The sequence below is a fragment of the Tenrec ecaudatus genome, chromosome 4 (genome assembly GCF_050624435.1).
Source record: "Tenrec ecaudatus isolate mTenEca1 chromosome 4, mTenEca1.hap1, whole genome shotgun sequence".
In the NCBI taxonomy this organism is placed as follows: domain Eukaryota; kingdom Metazoa; phylum Chordata; class Mammalia; order Afrosoricida; family Tenrecidae; genus Tenrec; species Tenrec ecaudatus.
The window spans coordinates 7837193-7856084 of NC_134533.1; the positions used below are offsets into that span (position 1 = coordinate 7837193).

The 18892-nt window shown below is 53.6% G+C and overlaps 1 protein-coding gene across 1 annotated transcript; it reads left to right on the forward strand.

Moving 5' to 3' along the window:
• The first annotated feature begins 1443 nt into the window (after window positions 1-1443).
• On the forward strand, window positions 1444-4712 carry SLC25A45 (solute carrier family 25 member 45). Its single transcript, XM_075548008.1, has 6 exons — window positions 1444-1520; window positions 2291-2334; window positions 2424-2495; window positions 2597-2782; window positions 3582-3840; window positions 3938-4712. The coding sequence occupies exons 1-6, from the start codon at window positions 1484-1486 to the stop codon at window positions 4204-4206; spliced, it is 867 nt and encodes a 288-aa protein (XP_075404123.1). The 5' UTR covers window positions 1444-1483; the 3' UTR covers window positions 4207-4712.
• The last annotated feature ends 14180 nt before the right edge of the window (window positions 4713-18892 follow it).

The following is an 18892-nucleotide window of genomic DNA, read 5'->3' on the forward strand; positions in this document are numbered from 1 at the left end:
CTGGGATGGGGCCTGGTAGAGGATGGAACTTCCCTTTCTTTTGGGTCCTTTGGAGATGGGGGCTCGGCCTTCACCCATCCAACTATCCATCCCCTATCCACCCACCATTCCTCTATCCATCCACCCACCATTCCTCTATCCATCCATCCCCCATCCATCCATCCATCCATCCCCCATTCATCCATCCCCCATTTATCACCCATCCACCCACCATCCCTCTATCCATCCATCTATCCATCATCCGTCTATCATCCATTCATCTATCCACCATCCCTCCACCCATCCATCCATCACCCATCTATCTACCATCCCTCCACCCATCCATCCATCACTCATCCATCTGTCACCCATCCATCACCCATCTGTCCACCATCCTTCCATCCCACTGAAAGGTTTGTAACCTCCACTCAGACATAGATTCACCAACAGTGAAGCATTCAACAACTAATGGATGCATTGGCCAGTTCAAATCCACCTCAGAAGAGCAGGTCTGGGCATTTGCTTGGGAGAGCTGCCAGCCAGGAATTCCCCATGAAGCTGTTCCACTCCACACCCCGGGCCGCGGAACCAGCATCCACCCTATGGCAAGCGCCAAACGTTGCTACTCTGTGCCGGGCGCCAAGCAGCGGGGGCCCTGCCAAGACACCCAACAAGGCACAGTCCCGGTGTGTCCGAGGGGGACAGACACGGCACTCGGAAGCCTGTGGGTCAGCTCGATACTGCCCATTCTGCCCTTGAGGGAGGAGGAGAGGCACCTGGCAGTGGGACGGTGGGGGGAGAGGGGCAGGCCCGGTCAGAGTCACTGCATGAGCTTGCTCCTCTCAGATGCCCCCTCTTCACCTCCCCTGGGCTCTGGCGACTGCAGGCTGGAGCCCCTGGTGGCCACAGCTCCCCTCCACTGGCCTCTGTTCCCGTGTATTTCTGCGGGAGGTTAGGCTGGGCTCACCTTGCACCAACGGGCTGTTCATTAGTGCGCTGCCGTTGAGGCTGTGCGTGTCTGAGCAGGGTTCTCAGTGGTTTGCCAGGCCTTTTTTCTGAGGTACCTCAGAGTGGACTCTCCCTTCCAATCTTTTGAGCAGTAGCCAGCCATACAAATAGTTTATAGCTCTTATTAAACCCTGACTGATTGGAGGTAGTCTTGAGGGGGTCCCCCACCCTATCAGGAGGCCCCAGCTTGGCTGTCCTCCTGAACCCAGCACTGCTAGCTAAGGACACCTAGTCAAGCGCCCCCCTTTCCCCGCCCTCTCCCCCCACCCCCCGCACCTCCCATCTATCAGGGCCACTGAGGTTGGCGCTCTCCCATCTCCTGCTGGCCGAGGTCTGGGCTCAGGGCCACTTCTCACCCAGCTCCCAGGGTTAAACATTAGTGGGAGGTTATCAGGCAGGGGTCCGGGGGAGGGACCAGCTTCCTGCAGCTTCTCAGCCCCGGCCTCCTCCACCCCAGCCTCCAAGTCCCAGGCTCTGCAACCCGGCCCGGCGGACAATGCCTGCAGAGGAGTTTGTGGCTGGCTGGGTCTCCGGTGAGATACTTTTCTTCCTTCTGCCACTTCATCCTCAGGGGTGACACTGGAGCAGCCGAGGTCAAAGTCCTGGTCCCCCCAGGAACCCAGAGCCATCTGTCTGAGGACCCACGGGGGCAGGGGGGATGGGAGAAGGAGAAGAAATTGTGGGGAGAGGGGAGTGCTATTTCTGCAGCTTACCACCCACCATCTGGCATTTCCACCCCCAAAAAAATAACCCCAGGAGCCGCCGTGGCCCCTTGGCCTGAAGCCCTGGGCTCTAGGCCCTGCTCTCCCCACTTGGGGCTCCGGGTGGAACTCCCCTGTGACCTCACCTGCTGCCTCTAGTTCCCCTTTGGGCCTCTGCCCTACCTGGCAGAGGGCCCGCTGGGCCTCCTGTCCTAGCCCAGGAGGGTGACACCTCTCCAGGAAGAAGAGGGGACACTGAACCGCTGCTCCATGGTGCTGCCCCTCCCGTCCTGGACCAGCCTCTGCCGTGAAGGCCAGGCCACTCCTCCGGTACCCTGCAGCTTGCTTGTGGGCACTCCCTGTTCTCTGGCCGGCACCTCACTCAGTAATGTAGCAGCTGAAGGCCCAGGGGGCTGAACATGAGCAGGGCCCCTAAACTGATGGGGGCCTGAGTGTCTGCCCAGCCCAGGATCGTGGGTCTGTGTGCAGCCCACTAGCACAGGGCCTGGTGTGAGAAGGACCAGATGGGGGGGGCTGTGGAGGGGCTTGGGGGTCTCAGCCTCAACCCAGCCCTCACTCATAGCACCTTCTTGTCCCTGCAGGGGCTCTGGGCCTGGTTCTGGGACACCCCTTTGACACCATCAAGGTGAGTCTCAGGAGGCTCCAGAGCACCTGGCCTACACAGTGTCGGTGCGCAGGTAAGAACCCCCCGCTCATGTGTCTGTCACCGTCCAGGTGCGGCTCCAGTCTCAGAACAAGTACCGGGGCATCTTGGACTGCGCCAGCCAGATCTACCGCCACGAGTCGGTGCGCCCTGGGCTTTGGGGGGGGGGAGGGGGGTCCTCCTGGGTAGGGAAGCCCCTGTCCTGGCTCCCCTACAACCCCAGCAGCCGTGTCTGTCCCCACAGGTCCTGGGCTTCTTCAAGGGAATGAGCTTCCCCATTGCAAGCATTGCCCTGGTCAACTCCGTCCTGTTCGGGGTCTACAGCAATGTCCTGCTGGTGCTGACCACCACCCCCTACCAGGAGCGGTGGGCCCACCCTGCCACGTACACTGACGTCTTCCTAGCGGGCTGCATGGGGGGCTTTGTGCAGGTGAGGGGCCTCCGACTGAGAGCTCTGAGCCCAGCCGGCTGCCCTGGATCCTGGGGATACCTCAGTCTTAGTGGGTCTTCCCTGTTCTCAGCCAGGCCCACAGGATGGTGACAGGGCAGGGTGGCTCAGAATGCAGTCAGGCCTGGTTCCTTAGTGACCGGACCCTGACACATGTAACGGGGTCAAGTGCAGGAACAAAGAACAGAGGCTGCTTTTCCAAAGACATTAATGATTGATAAGCCCCTTCAGGCCTGACTGCCTTCTGTTCCTTCTTAGTTGGGAGGGGGAGTACAAAACAACCAAGATACTGCCCACAGCTCCACCCCCAGCACACACACACAGCAACCCCTATGATGCTGCACCTCAGGGTACACCTCCACCCTAAGAACTGCGCCATCTTCTGACCTCATTTCACCCCCAGCCCCCCAAACCCTGACCTCCCCTCCCCCAGGCCCAGGCCCAGACCCAACAGTGCCACAGATCTCTGTCTGGCACCTCTGTCCAGGTCCCACAAAATCCCATCTGTCCCCCAGCTGGGCCACACACAAACGTCCCCTGCCACTGTCCTTCCGTGTGGTCTCCTTCCTACGCCCAAAGCAGAGGCAGCCTGGCTGCATCCCCGGTCCTGACGCACTTGCAGGAAAGCATGCTTGCCCTGGCCCTGGGAGACAGACACCTGTCTGGGGACTCCCGGTTCTCCTGTACCTGCTGGGTGCCAGACAAGCTGGCTGTGGGGACCAGAGGGGGCTCCCCCCGGTTTCACGTCAGCCGACGATGACCTTCGCCTCCTTGCCCGTAGTCCTACTGCCTGGGCCCCTTTGACCTCATCAAAGTGCGGCTGCAGAACCAGACAGAGCCCAGGCTGAAGCCGGGGAGTCCGCGGCCACAGTACCGGGGCCCCCTGCACTGCATGGCCTCCATCCTGCAGAAGGAAGGGGTCCTGGGGCTGCTTCGCGGCTCTGGCACCCTGATGCTGAGGGATACCCCGACACTGGGCATCTACTTCGTCACCTACGAATGGTTCTGCCGATATTCCACCCCCAAGGGCCAGGAGCCCAGTAAGTGCAGTGGCCCGAAAGGGGGGGCGGGTTTGAGGAGCAGACTAGAGCCCTGGGAAGACTAGCTGACTCTCGTTTCTCGCCCCCACCTCCCCAGGCTCAGCCACCGTACTGGTGGCCGGGGGTTTGGCCGGCATCACCTCCTGGGTCACAGCCACGCCGTTGGATGTCATCAAGTGCCGCATGCAGATGGATGGGCTGAAGGAGCGGCTGTACCGGGGTGTGGTGCACTGCATGGCCAGCAGCCTGCGGCAGGAGGGGCCCGGCGTCTTCTTCCGCGGGCTCACCATCAACAGCGCCCGCGCCTTCCCCGTGAACGCTGTCACCTTCCTCAGCTACGAGTACCTTCTCCGCTGGTGGGGCTGAGGTGGCCAGGGTGGGCCCCAGCTGGCAGTGCACATGCCAGAGGTTCAGCCCCAGGGGCCAGCCACACTCACACCCTCGTCCATCAAGGGCCTCCCGACGGAGCTGGGGCCTGGGCGATGCCCGGCAGAGGCCAGGATGCAGAGCAGGTCTCAGATGCCAACAGCATGGGCTACTAGCACACCTTTGCGTCCCACGTCTGTCCTGGAAGCAGGTGTGACAAGGTGTGAATCAACAGCCAAAGGTGCCCACAACTCCCCTGGGGCCAAGCGTTGTTATCGTTGTGCCCTGTCTCCCCCGGAGGTCTCCCTTGGGCTGCCTCCTAACCATGCCTTCTGGACCCTTCTGGCCACACCCACACTTCCCAGCCTCCTGCCTCCCCGGGGCCACAGCTGCAGACTTGGCTTCAGTCTCCAGGGAGCCGGAGCACCTGGCAGCCGGGATTGCCAATCTTACCTCTCATTCCCAGTCCCAGGCCAGCGCCTGGAGCTGGGGACGCGTTCAGTAAACATTGCTACACAACCTTCTACTGTCCGTCTGTCTCCCCTCGGCCTCCCCTCCAGCCACTACTTGCTTCGGCCCTGCCTCTGTGGCCTCTCTTGGGGGCCCCCCACGGGGCTGTCCCAGCGGGATGGTGCCAGCACTGCCCTCCCAGGGTGGCCACTGTGTGAGAAGTGGGAGGGTGTCCTCTCAGGTGGCGTTTGTTGTCCTTGGCACACCAGCAGAAGGGGACCCTGCCCGGTGCTGCGCCCTCCTCACGCCGACCTTAGGTTGCAGCCGCTGTGTCCATCCATCTCCTCTTTTTCAGTGCCCTCTCTCTCTACTGAGCGCGATGCCCTTCTCCAGGGCCTGGTCCCTCCTGGCACCCTCTCAGGGAGGCTGCTGTGTCCATTCTCGGGGCAGTCTGACTTCAGCCTTCTTCTCCAGTGCCAGATGTGTGAGTCTGGGCACATTAGAGAAACAAATCCACAGAAACTCATATGTATAAGAGAGTTTTATATAAAGGGTAAGTGTACATCAAGAAAACATCCCAATCCAGTAGTGCCCAAGCCCACACATCCAACATTAATCCATATGTTCGACACCAATGCACAAAGTCCTCCTCCATCTCACAAAACACACCCTATGACATGGACTGCAGGAGGAAAGCTGAGTTAGTGAATGTGTAAGCATCTCAGCGCTGGCAGGGGTCTCTACACGGCTGCTCCAGCACCTAGGGTTGCATTGGGGTAGGTCCATGTGACTTCTCCTCAGGGATGTCTTGCAGGAAGTGAGCCTTGCCAGCTGAAGCAGGGAACTGGCTAAGGCAGCTGCACCCTGGTCCGGAAGCAAGAGACCCAAGAGCTAGAAAGGCGAGGCTTACTGAGCCATTTAGCTCTCTGCCCTTCAACTAACCCCACGTGTGTTTATTGGCCAGGTTGGCACAGTCAACTTTAACTATCTTACCAGCATTCAAAAGCATCGATTCTTGGGTCTTCTGTGGGGAACCAGCCTCCACAATCAAACGGGTCCAAGGGATGTTTGTGTCACTGAGGGTTGAGATTAAAGAGACTTCAGACAGACAAGCGAACAACATGGGACCCCAAATGGTAAAGAGGGAGGAATGGCAGGCCTGGTGGGGAATGATCAAGGGTATGGTTGCGTAGAGAAGAGGTATACTCTAGCCCAGGTGGCGACGAAGCATGGTAATAGGGCAGGAGGAAAGTCACGGGAGATGGAGGAAAGAGCTAGGAGTCAAAGGGCATTTATGAAGGTCTAGACAAAGACATGTACATGCAAATATATATAGGAGGATGGGGAAATAGATCGATGTGTCTATATTTATAGGTTAAGCATTAAGGTGGCGGAAGGACCTTGGGCCTCTACTCAAGCACTCCCTCAATGCATGAATACTTTCTTTTATTAAATTGGTACTCTATGATGCTCACTCTCCCGACACAACTGCTGAAGCCAAAGCGGGTGAACAAGTAAATGTGGTGAAGAAAGCTGATGGTGCCCGGCTATCAAAAGAGATAGTGTCTGGGGTCTTAAAGGCTTGAAGATAAACAAGCGGCCATCTAGCTCAGAAGCAACAAAGTCCACATGGAAGAACACACCAGCCTGTGTGATTGAGTGGTCCCAAAGGGATCAGTTATCAGGCATCAAAGAACAAAAAAAATCATATAATTGACTGCACAGCTCCATGATAGGATCGCTGAAGACAAATGGGTGCATAAGCAAATGTGATGAAGAAAGCTGATGGTGCCCGGCTATCAAAAGAGATAGTGTCTGGGGTCTTAAAGGCTTGAAGGTGAACAAGCGGCCATCTAGCTCAGAAGCAAAAAAGCCCACATGGAAGAAGCACATCAGCCAGTGCGATCACGAGGTGCCAAAGGGACCAGGTATAAGGCATCACGCAAAAAAAAAAAAAGATATATGTGTGTATATGTATATATATGTGTATGTATGTGTATATATATATACCATATTGAATGAAGGGGGAAGTGCAGAGTGGAGACCCAAGGCCCAAGTGTCGGCCAATGGAGATCCCCTCACAGAGGGGTTCAGGAGAGGAGATGGGTTAATTAGGGTGTGAGGTAGTACCGATGAAGAACACAGCTTTCCCCCAGATCCTGGATGTTTCCTCCCCCCAACTACCATCATCCGAATTCTACCTTGCAGGGCTGGATAGGGCAGAGGCTGTACACTGGTACATATGAGGGCTGGAGGTACAGGGAATCCAGGGTGGATGATACCTTCAGGACCAAGGGTGTGAGGGGCGATGCTGGGAGAGTGGAGGGCGAGTGGGTTGGAAAGGGGGAACTGATTACAAGGATCCACATGTGACCTCCTCCCTGGGAGAGGGACGGCAGGGAAGGGGGGGAAGGGAGACTCCGGATAGGGCAAGATATGACAAAATAACGAGGTATAAATTACCAAGGGCACATGAGGGAGGGGGGAGTGGGAAGGGAGGGAAAAAAAAAAAGAGGACCTGATACAAAGGGCTTAAGTGGAGAGCAAATGCCTTGAGAATGATTGGGGCAGGGAATGTATGGATGTGCTTTATACAATTGATGTATATATATGTATGGATTGTGATAAGAGTTGTATGAGCCCCTAATAAAATGTTAAAAAAAAAAGAGAGACTTCAGACAAGATAAAGCAGGCATGTGCTCACCTTTTAGACCATCATGACTTCAGGAACCAGACCCACACAGAGAAAGAGAATGCATTTCCAACCAAGGCTTATACACACTCAGGAGGTGTGAAAGTTCCCCTAGTTACAGGTAACCACATACATAACAAAGGGGGCTGTACCCTAACCCTAAATGTGCCATCTTTGCCGTTTGTGCTCCATGCTTTCGTCATTTCTTTACCCTAGAGCAGTGGTTCTCAACCGTCCTCATGCCACGACCCTTTCATACAGTTCCTCCTGTGGCGGTAGCCCCCCACCATAAAATTATTTTCACTGCTACTTCATCACTGTCATTTTGCTACTGTGATGAATCAGGTGACCCCTGTGAAATGGTCGTTCGACCCCCCCCCCAAAAGGGGGCTCGACCCACAGGTTGAGAACCGCTACTATAGAGGCAGGGAGCTGGGTGTAGTTTGCACCCACTGATGTCCCAATGGGTCTGCCATCAACTGACCCACCTTATGTGACTTGAACCCCTGGAATTCCCCCCGTTACTACGGAAACCGTGACAGGTATCAGCGCGGAGACCTTAGTGCCTTGTCCAAGTCCCACGGCTAGTAAGGATGTCACCCGGTTACTTCACTACCCTGCTGTAGCCGGGCACTAACCACGGGCACTAGCTAGGACCCTCCTCGGCTGTGGCAGTCTCCCATGAGGGGCCCAACTTCAAATCCACCCAGCTCGGGCCTGGCAGAGCCCCCAGCCCGTTCCTGAAATCTCACTCACTGAATGGTGTACCAGAGGTGGCAGGGAGCCCCCCCTACGCCCTCTCCCCTTCTCCCAGTGTCTCCACGTGGCAGCCAGGTGTGTGGCTAGGTGGGACTGTGTGCTTAGGTTCTGGGTCCGAAGGCGAGCAGAGCGGGGGGGGGGGGCCAACCCTCGCTTACAAGGAGAGCCCGCACTGTTGGCTGGGTGCAGGGGAGGATGGTGAGGAGGCAGGAGGGACCCTGCTGGCCTGGACCTGGGAGCATAACTCACCTACCCAGCTGGCACTGGCGAGCCCTCAGGTCCCCGTAACAGCAGCCTAACCTCCACCTCAGCTCACACAGCAGGTGAGGGCTGGCGAGCCTGGGAGCCTCCATGCATGTGCCCTGGTGGAGCGGATTGATTAGGAAGGCAGACTGGGCCCAGCCCACCGCGAGCTGGAGTTTCTGTTGTGCTCTGGGAGGCCTCCGTGCAGTCAGGCCGCAGGAAGGGTGCCCTGCCTCGCAGGGTCACAGTGAGCGAGCATTACCCACCTGACACTGGGCTCCAGCCAAGGTCCTTTGGTGAGCCTTAGAGACTTTGGCTAGAAGCCACCTACTGCCCTACTGCCTCGGAGAGGAGGAGGCACGGCTTGATTGGTGTATTGGCAACAGCAGAGCAGAGGTAATCCTTAGTAAGACCCCCAACAGCCAACATCTGAAAGGGACAAGGGGTCTTTAACCCAGAGTAGGGGGTAGCCCCCGAGTCCTGAGTGAGCTTCAGTCCGTCTCTTTTCCATCAGACTTTCTGCCCGAGTCAACGGCAGACACCCGCACTACTGTCATTCCCTTCTCGGACAGCCTAATCACTTCCCGTACGCGGGAACATCCGGGAACATCGGCAGACATCAGCCACGGCCGCCGCCGTCTTCCTGCAAAGCCGGCTATCCCGCGGCCTTGAGTAAGCACGCTGTGTTCAAGAGAGTGCAGATTCTGAAAGCAGACAAAAGGGAGGGAGAGAAAAGAAAGAGAGAGAGAGAGACCCAAGGAGGTTTGGGAGCTAAACCTGTGTCCATTCACACAGGCCAGCTGCCTCTGTTTCTGGTGGTTAATAGCATCTGCCCCATCTCTGGTGTCGGCAACCCCCCAGACTAGCTAGCTTCTTCCACTGGGAGGAGCAGGGGGACATTCCTGAAGGATATGCATTTCTCCAGAGATTATGCCAGGGTTGCCAGAAGACCCAGTGATCCCACTCTTGAGTGGGTCCCCAAAGCTTTGGAAACGGCTATCCTGAAGAAAACATGGCCACCAACGTCCACTGCAGGCGCACTCTTCACAGTCACCCAGGATGGAAACAACCCGGATTCTACACAGGGGTGTGTATGTGGGGGCGAGGCGTAAACCTGCCCCCACAATGGACCGGGGCGGGGCCACTCCTATTGTCTGTCTTTCTAATCAGTCCGTGGCAACGGCTGCACAGAACTCCCAGACAACACTCCGAGAAAGTCCCCGGGTGATAACGCCAGGGAGAGCATCAGGACGTGTTACAAAGTTCTTCCTGCCTACAGGGACACCCCGCCCGAAGGCATTCAGTTCAAGCTCCTGGAATCAAGTGCCCAGAGGCAGCCACTCTGGTAAGCTTCAGCCCTAGGACCCTCAGCTCCACTTCTGTGGGTCAGCAAGCCCAGTGTCCCCCATTCCACAAGCCAGCCTCTTGCACCGAAGCACTCGGCTGTCCTTGCTCCGTAGGAAACCCATCCCTCTGTGCCAAGTGCTGGCTCCTGGCTCTGTCGCCGCTCTTCCTCTGAGGGCCCGGCCGTCCTCTGGATCCAGGAGCGTCACTGTGCAGGGTCGAGAGGACGCCGGCCACTCCTGGCTCTTGCTGGTCCTGAGAGCCCTCCTCCTGCCTCCCAGAGGGTTCACTGTGGGCACAGCAGGTGGGCACTCCAGGGAAGCCTGTTTGTAAGGACACACAGGTGAATCCTATCAGTCGCTCCCCAGCCCCCACCCCACCCACCACCTTCTGACGGGACCCCTGCAAGTCACTTGGTGGGGGTGGAGACTTTCACCAGAACAAGGGTGGGCAAACTTTTGAGAAGGGAGAGCCAGCCCTGACCCTCCCAACAATCTAAAAATTATTCCAGAGCCATAAGTGTATTTTTATAAACAAATGAAATCGCCATCCTCTGAATAATATCCTTTCAGACATTTCAGTTGTACTTCAGAGCCACATGTCTGTACCACAAGAACTGCACATGGCTCTCGAGCCCCAGTTTGCCGACCCACAGCCTAGAGGAGCTGCCTCCAAGAATTCACTGCCCCTGAAAATATTATTCAACTGTAAGAGGGAATGACATTCTGATTTTAAAAAGAGAAATGAACTTTGAAAACATTCTGCTCAGTGGAAGAGGCCCAGCGCAAAGGCCGCATGTTATGGGCCGGGTGTCGACGTAGACAGCAGGGAGGGTGCACCCAGGGGGACGAGCCAGTGGTTTTGCCGTGAGGACCTGTCACGGGAGAAAACAGATGTGCCTGGAAGCATATTTTAAAAGCCGTTTCTCTTCATCGTGTCATTGCCAGGCTGTCTGACGCAGGCATCCTGGCTCGCCAGGGGCTCTGTCAAGCAGTGGTCCTGAAACATTCTCATTCCAGTGGGAAATGGGGCTTCACACAGCGCTTGCCATCCCTTGGCAATTCTCTCCCGGTGACTATCAGTGCTGCTTCGTGGTAGGCGGGGTTCTCTAGAGCAACCAAAGCAGGGCACTTATATGAGGGTAGATAGATACAGCACGAAGGACTAACAGCCAAGTAGTCCACACAGCAGTACAGAGGGCCCAGTTCAACTCCCTTCACTGGAACAGTTAATGTACTGGAAGTCCTTCGACCCCCGAGGGCTGCTGGGTCCAAGGTCAAGGAAGCAGACAGCTGACTCTCCCGAGGACAGTGCAGGACATAATGTGTGAGTCTGGGTGGACTAGAGAAACAAATCCATAGACACCCATATGGGTATAAGAAAGAGCTTTATCTACCAGAGCAGTTGAATATTGAGAAAACATCCCAGCCCAGGCCAGATCAAGTCCATAAGTCCGATATTAGCCCATATCTCTGATACCAACCTATAAAGTCCTCAGGTAACACATGCAATGATGGCAAATGCAGGGAGATCCCAGGCCAGTGGGTGGGAAGTCTTGTGGACCCAGTGGCTGACAGAGGTCTCCACGTGGCTCCTCCAGCTCCAGAGGTCTGGCTCCATCGGCCTCTCTCCATGTGTCTTCTCCACAGGGATGTCTCAAAGGGAGTGAGCAGAGAGAGAGAGAGTCTCGCCTCCAAGGAGGAATATGGGAATTCCCAGAATCCTCATGAAAAGACCACACCCACACAGAGGCCTCATTGGCTGTGACCTGATTGACAGCCCAGACTCCACCCCTTCACTCTAATCCTCAACTGGACACCAGATTCTGGAACTGCCACAAGCTTGCTCTGACAGCTGATGGCAGGACAGCAGTATGCCCCTCCGTCTGCTGACATTCCTGCAAGCATTTGAAACCTATCCCTCAGCCAGGTCCTGTTCCTACCGGTGAAGACACCCATGACCATGTGCTGAAAACCAGCTCAGACAGAACAACTTCGCAAAACGTGCTTTACGCGAAGCCCCGTTGGGATCCTCAGGGTTAGTATCACAGACGTCCTATGTATCGAATCCTGCCAAAGACCGATGGCTCATTAGGAATCAGAAATCAGAGACAAACGCTCTCCCTTGTCTCATGCGACGTGTGAGAGGAAAATCTGCTGCAGTCACTACTATGTTATATAATAAAGTAATTTTAAAAGTAAATAAAAAGTAAAAGAAATAGGTAAGAAAATGGATCAGTGGTTGCCAGGACTGACGCCGGAAGGGGGCGGGGGGCAGGGTTCCTGAGTCTTGGGTTCAGGGTCTCCTTTGGGGTCGCTGGGAACGTTTTGGAAGCACATCGAGGTGGCGTCTGCCGAACATTGAGAACCTATTGAGTGGCCCAGAACTGCTCGTTTTAAGATGGTCCGTTTTATGTGCGTTTCAGAGCAGTAGTGGGGTTACACATTGAACTGCCCACAGAGCCCGCAGTTCAAAGCCACGTGCTCCGAGAGAGAAAGAGGAGGCTTTCCACTCCTGAGATTTACGGTCCGTATGCAAGCCCACAGGGGTCAGCCTACTCCGTCCCACAGGGTATCCATGGGGCCTACAGTGAGAGCTTGGCTTGACCGCACTGGTGAGGCTCTGCAGGGAGTGCTGAGGCCAGGATGTCTGAACCGAGAGTTCTAGCACCCTCTACTGCCCAGATCCAGGAAGTCTGCGCGAGACACGAAGAGACCTGTTCCCAGGCCACTCAGGTCCCTGACAGACCTTCTCATTGTGCTGTCGCTGAGTCCCCTCCCTGGGGTCACGGCGCTGGGAAGGTCACGGCTTGTTGGGGATCCAGTGAAGTAACTTCCTGAAATGTATTTCTGAGAGAGCCACCCCATCCTCTCATTTACTCCACTCCCCACCCCACCCCATGTGACCTCCCATTACTCTGAGGGATCAATTCTGACGCACGTTTCCCTACAGCATGGCGTAGAACCGCCCTTGTGGGTTTCTGAGACTGTAACTCTTTATGGGAGGAGAACGCCTCGTCTTCCTCCCACGGAGCTGCCTGGTGGTTTCAAACTGCTGAAGTTAGCAGCCCGATGCCACCAGGGCTCCCCAGAAGGCAACTAGACCCCAGATAATTGCAATAAACAGCAGCTTAGAACCACTGTGAACTTTGCCAGAAGTGAGGGGACTGACCAAAGCAGGTCTCAAACTCACCGCCGTCAGTCCCCTCTGACTCCTGTCGGGCAGCTGCTCTGCCCCCTAGGGCCAGCCGAGGGTAGCGGCTCCCTCCGCTCTTGGGGACCGCAGCTCTGGAGGGGGGCAGATGGCAGAGCATCGGGTAGGTTTGTCGCTCCACCGGGCAGTCAGCAGCCCAGTGCTTCACGGTCTCACTTCCACACCCACCGCCATCACTTATGATCTGACCCACAAGGATCTTGTGTAGGGTTTCTGAGACCAACTTAAAAATATATCATTTTATTGGGAGTTCTTACCGATATTATAACAGTCCATAATTCAATTAGATCAAGCATAATTGTACCATCGCTACCACCATCAGTTCCACAGCATTTTCCTTCTTCCTGAACTCCAATATCAGCTTCCTTTCTCCCCTTCCCTCCCCCAACGGCAACTCCTGGGAGCAGACGGCCTCCTCTCGGCCCCTGAGCCGCTGGGGAGTTCCGTTTGAACCACGGAGCTTTGAGTTAGTTGGAAGCCTAACGCCACGCCGAAGCCACTGCACCCCGGGGCTCCTTGCCCACGAAGCCACCGTTGGTATGAACCAGGCCGGCCCTGCACATGCCTGCTGCTTTCACTGGGAGATTCAAGAGCAAAGGGGACAGGAGACCAAATCTGAGGTCACATACCCTGGGCACCTGAACTTGAGACATGTAAATGAAGCCAAGATCCTGGATGGGGGTGGGGGCTATGTGGTCGGAAAACTGTCACCTACTAATTGAGCGCCTGGAGAAATGGCTGCCTCTCTCCTTTGACGTTCTGGTGGAAAAACAAACAGAAAAAAGAGTCAACAGGAGTGGACCGTGTTCTCAGTGACCCCTAGTGTTCTCCTGCCGCAACTACATGTTTTTCAAATGACTCCCTTCCCAAGCCAAGACCAAAATCTTCAAGGTTTTCCACAGATTAAATCCACTTCCCCAATGTGATACTTATATAATCGTGTCAATTTCAGAGGATAATGCGTTAAGGGGTGGAGTCTAGCCTGCCAATCCGGTGATAGCCAAGGAAGCCCCTGTGTGGACATGGCCTTCTCCTAAGGATTCTGGGAATTCCTGGATTTCCTTCCTTGGAGGCGGGAGACACTTGAGAGATGAGACGCTCTACTGACAAGACACATGGCACTTCACTGATAGAGCCGGTGCCCTGGAAACTGGAGAAGCCACGTGGAGACCCCTGCCAGTGCTGAGATGCTTACAACGCCACTGGATCCACAAGACTTCCCACCCACCGGCCTGTGATCCTCCTGCACTCAGTGCCATTGCACGTGTTGCGTGAGTCTGAAGAGGACTTTATAGATTGGTACTGGACATATGGGCTAATATCGGACTTATGGCTGTGATGTTTTCTCAATATTCGACTGCTCTTGTATATAAAGCTCTTTCTTATACCCATATTATGTCTATGGACTTTTTCTCTAGTCTACCCAGACTCACACACCCAATTAATAATAAAGATTCCACCAATTAAAGAATTCCTAAACACACAATGAAAGAAACCCCTCTGAGATACAGTATCAGCAGAGACAAAAATGATGGAGCCTGGCAACAATGTCAGGTCGTCGATTTCTGAGTTCCTGCAAAAGAACCATGCAAGAGAGAGAGAGACAGGTTTACGCATGAAAAGAGGACAGCGGTCGGTGTAAGACATGAAAAAATAGTCATCTATAAGTGATCAGGGTTCGTGGGGGCTGGGCACGAGAAGAGAGGCAGCAGGGCAGCTGTTCACGTGACTAAGGGGAGCTCAGAAAGAACCCACTGGAAGATGATGAGAAGAAATGGTCTTCTGATTCGGGACCCTCTGCTTCAGGCTCACCAACTCCTCCAGGCCAATTAACGATAACAATAGCAGACACTCGCATTCCACCTCTAACCGCTCTGAACAGGCTCACAATCCGAGGTCTTGGGCACTGTGAGAGAAAACTGGGGGACAAAACTCAAAATCAAGAAAAAGACCAGGCTTACTGGTTGCATAGGGACTGGTGGGACCCCCAAGAATGCCCCCTGTGACCCTTCAGATCTGGAAGTCACACACACACACACACACGTGTTAGAACCGCAGCCATGTGATCAAAGGGCCGAAGTTAGAAAGGGGGATGGAGACCTGCAGCCCAGAGAGGGTCCATTAGGAGGTGAAATAAAGTAAGTATGGATCAATGAGGACAAAGCTCACGTTCTGCTCTGTAGACCTTCACCTAAATCATAGTTAAACATTTAAAAACAAAAAGCACCGAAACTGGCATAGCATTTAAAATGGTGGAATCCCCAAAAATCCGAACTCAGGGCCATCGAGTCAGTTCCGATTCGCAGCGTCCCCGTAAGGCCGAGGAGAACGGCCCGTGTGCGTTTCCAAGCTGTAGATCTTTATGGGAGTAAAAAGCCCCTTCGTTCCCCGGCAGAGTGGAGGGTACGTTTGAACTGCTGACCTTGTAATTAGCAGTCCAACGCCCACCCCGCTCTACCGTCTAAAACCAAACTCCCTGCCCTCGAGCCCACGCTGGCTCAGAGCGACCCTACAGGACAAGGTAGAACTGCCCCCGTGGGTTTCTGAGTCTGTAACTCTCTCTCTCTCTTTTTTTAACAGCTTAATTGATTTAATGTGCTAAATAAATTTAGCTGAGCCCACCACGCTCACACTTGCTACTAAACCTGGCTACTTCTGGGTGTCGGGGCTCAATCCAGGGCAGGCTCTCAAACGCCACACATCAGTATAGACCAGCGGTTCTCAACCTGTGGGTCGCGACCCCTTTGGAGGTTGAACGTCCCTTTCACAGGGGCCGCCCGATTCATTACAGTAGCAAAATGACAGTGATGAAGTAGCAACGACAATAATGTTATGGTTGGGGTGGGGGTCACACCACATGAGGAGCTGTGTGAAAGGGTCGTGGCCTGAGGAAGGTGAAGAGCCGCTGCCCTAGGGAACCCTTCCTAACGGAGTCCAGAAGCATGGCAGTCTCCTTTCTTAGCATTCATGATTCACCCCCAAACTCCGTCTCCCTGCCATCTTGGCGAGGTCCCTATTTTCGGGTGGGCCCTGGTAGAATGCTCACCTTCCATGAGGAAGACCCTGCTTTGACCTCCAGCCTCACACACCGCGTGGCTGGGTGCTGACGAGCTTTCAGCGGGGCTCCTGAATGTAGGACACCAGGGAGAAACACTTCCAAACGTCACCCGGTGAAACCGCGGTCCAACCTGAGATTCCGTATGGGGATGGCTGGCACAGGCGTGTTATTTCATTCCGTGTACACGGACAGGGTTGCTGGAGTCAGGGGCCAGCCTGATGCAGCTCACGACAGCGACCGTTGATCGCTCCCTTGAATCTCTGCCGTCCCTGCGTCCCTGTATTTCTGAGACAGGAAGGGCCTTAAGAGCAGGGCTCTGCTCCGTCATGTGCAACGCTAGCCCAGACACCTAGAACTCACGAAGGATGCCGCCCAGGGTCGTGGTGCTGGTCTGTGAGGGGATACAGGGAAGGGAGAGACGGATTGTGCTCATAAAGAAACAAATAGAAAACAAAAACAGCTCTGAGTATTCCGATGAATGAAAGAAGTCAATCACAGAAGAACAAACAGTGGACAACCTCATAAAGCAAGGACAGACAGATCTACAGAGACCAAAAGTTCCTCGTGGTCATCAGAGACAGAAGGGAGGAGCCTGGTAGCTAATGGTTGATGGCTGCTAGCCGCAAGGTCAGCAGTTCCAACCCACCTACCAATCGGCTAGAGAGGAGACTTCCTGCTCCCCAAAGAATCACAGCCTCAGAAACTCCAAGGGGTAGCGTAGAACTGACTTAGGGCTGCTATGAGTCAGAATTGACTTAATGGTGATGAGAGGCAGGTGACGGGGTGAGGGAGGAGGAAATTCTATTGCTTATGAAGTACTAAGTTTCCGCTTATGAAAAAACCCACATTAATGAAGGGCAGATGAATTCAATTGCTGTCAGGTTGTGCATCTGTAAAAAGTTGAATTGGCAAAAGATGTAACATACAAAGGGGTACCCCCCAAAATAAACCCAGAATCTTGCTGGGTGGAGATTTCATAATACACATTTTTTCCATGTTAGGTGAGCATCAACAACTCACTCTGAATTACTAAACCCAGTGGCATCACCTGGGAAGGTTCTCTCTGGTCAGTGAATTTTCTTTTTCTTGTGAATTTTCTTATAAAAGCAGTTTCCCTCTAATCCAGTGGTTCTCAACCTTCCTAATGCCATGATCCTTTACTACAGTTCCTCAACCATACAATTACTTTTGTTGCTATTCATCACTGTCATTTTGCTACTGTTATGAATTGGGCAACCCCTGTGAAAGGGTGCAGTCAGCCGTCCAAACAGATGAGTTTGAAATATGTGTCCAAGAATGGAATCACAGATTTGACAAATGTATTAAGTGTAATGGAGAATACTTTGAAGGTGACAAGGTTGTTTACTAAAAAAAATTAAATACATAGCTTTCACTCCTGCCCCCCCAAAAATAGAATCCATTTTGGGGGTACCCTCTTGTATATTTATAACAATGAAGGGAAGGGAAATGAGTATGTCCATAAGTCAATATAGATTTGACAGAAGATATTTGTCTGTGTGTATTTACCTTTGCTGCAAATATACCCATGACTGTGGGAAAGCACACAATGGGCAAAGTTAAGAAAACATCTTAAAATAAAAATAAATAAACAAAAATGAAACACCTTAGACATCACCAACCACCTTGAAGGAATGAGTTGCTGGGCCTGGGAGATCAGGAACATAGTCTTAGGGGACATGAAGGTCAACTAGGATACATAGTTCACTCAGACAATGTTTCACATCCTGCGTTGATAGGTACCAACTGGGGGCTTTAAAGTCTGTGAGCAGCTAGCCCTTGCCCTCTGGTGAAAACCAGATGGTGAAAACCAGAGGGCAAGTGGAACCAGTCTGATGGACTAATGGAACACAGGAACATCAGTCTTCACTGACCCAGAGACCAGAAAAACTAGGTGGTGGCCAGTGACCATTACAAACTGCTCTAAATAGTATCACATTAAAAGGTCGGGGGAGAAGATTCAGAACAGAACACAAAATCACAAAAGAGACCAAGCATACTGGTTGGCGAGAGATTGGTGGGACCCCCGAGCTATGGCCTTTATTCGTACCCCAGGTCTGGAGCTAACTTGGCCCTGTGCTTGCATTACCAACTATGCAGGACCCAAGAGCACTGACCCAGGACAGAGTTCTGAGGGTGAGGTGAGGGAAGAAGGCAGAATGGACGTGGGAAGGGCAGGGAGGAAGGGGATGGATGGCCCATTGAGGGGATTGCCATGGAAAAATCTAAACAAAATGTGGACGGATTGTTGCATGTAAAATTCATGATTGCTGGGTAAGCCTTTACCTAATAAAAAGGTTTCTGCTTTGTTTTAAGTCACTGTGGAGGTGGGTTATTTCTGTACAACCAAACACCTCAGGAGGGTTTGTTCCATGGATTATTCCAGTTAATTGACCTAATGTGTTTAGTGCCCCTGTTCTACCCTGTTTCCCTGAAAATAAGACAGTGTCTTATATTATTTTTTGCTTCCAAAGATGCGTTAGGGTTTATTTTCAAGGGATGCCTTATTTTTCCATGAAGAAGAATACAGTAACATTTATTTTTTATTGTTTTATTAAAAGAGACCTCGCACTTCCTGTCTGCTCCAGCTGCGCTGCAGCCAACAGTGAGCTCTGAGGTGGAGCCCGCCGCTACAGTCAGAGTCCAGAGTTACAGTAGCTTGGGGGGGGGGCTTATTTTCAGGGAGGTCTTATTTGGGGGGGGATGCCGTGTATTTCAGCAAGAGGCAAAACTGTCTGTAGGTCTTATTTTCGGGGATGTCTTACTTTTGGGAAAACAGGGTACCTTGTTCCTTGCACAGTGCCTGGGATCTCAAAGTTTGGAATGGCCACCCAAGGCACACTAATTGCTCTCCATCCACTGGGAGAAACGAAGGAGAATCAGGAATAAGAGGAGGATTTGGATGTGTG

What these genes read in the sequence shown, in the direction of transcription:
- SLC25A45 (XM_075548008.1), top strand. Translation starts at nt 1,484, where the DNA reads ATGCCTGCAGAGGAGTTTGTGGCTGGCTGGGTCTCCG. An exon ending in ACCCCTTTGACACCATCAAG is followed by an intron (nt 2,335 to 2,423) that starts GTGAGTCTCAGG and finishes GTCACCGTCCAG; the next exon opens with GTGCGGCTCCAGTCTCAGAA. An exon ending in AGATCTACCGCCACGAGTCG is followed by an intron (nt 2,496 to 2,596) that starts GTGCGCCCTGGG and finishes CTGTCCCCACAG; the next exon opens with GTCCTGGGCTTCTTCAAGGG.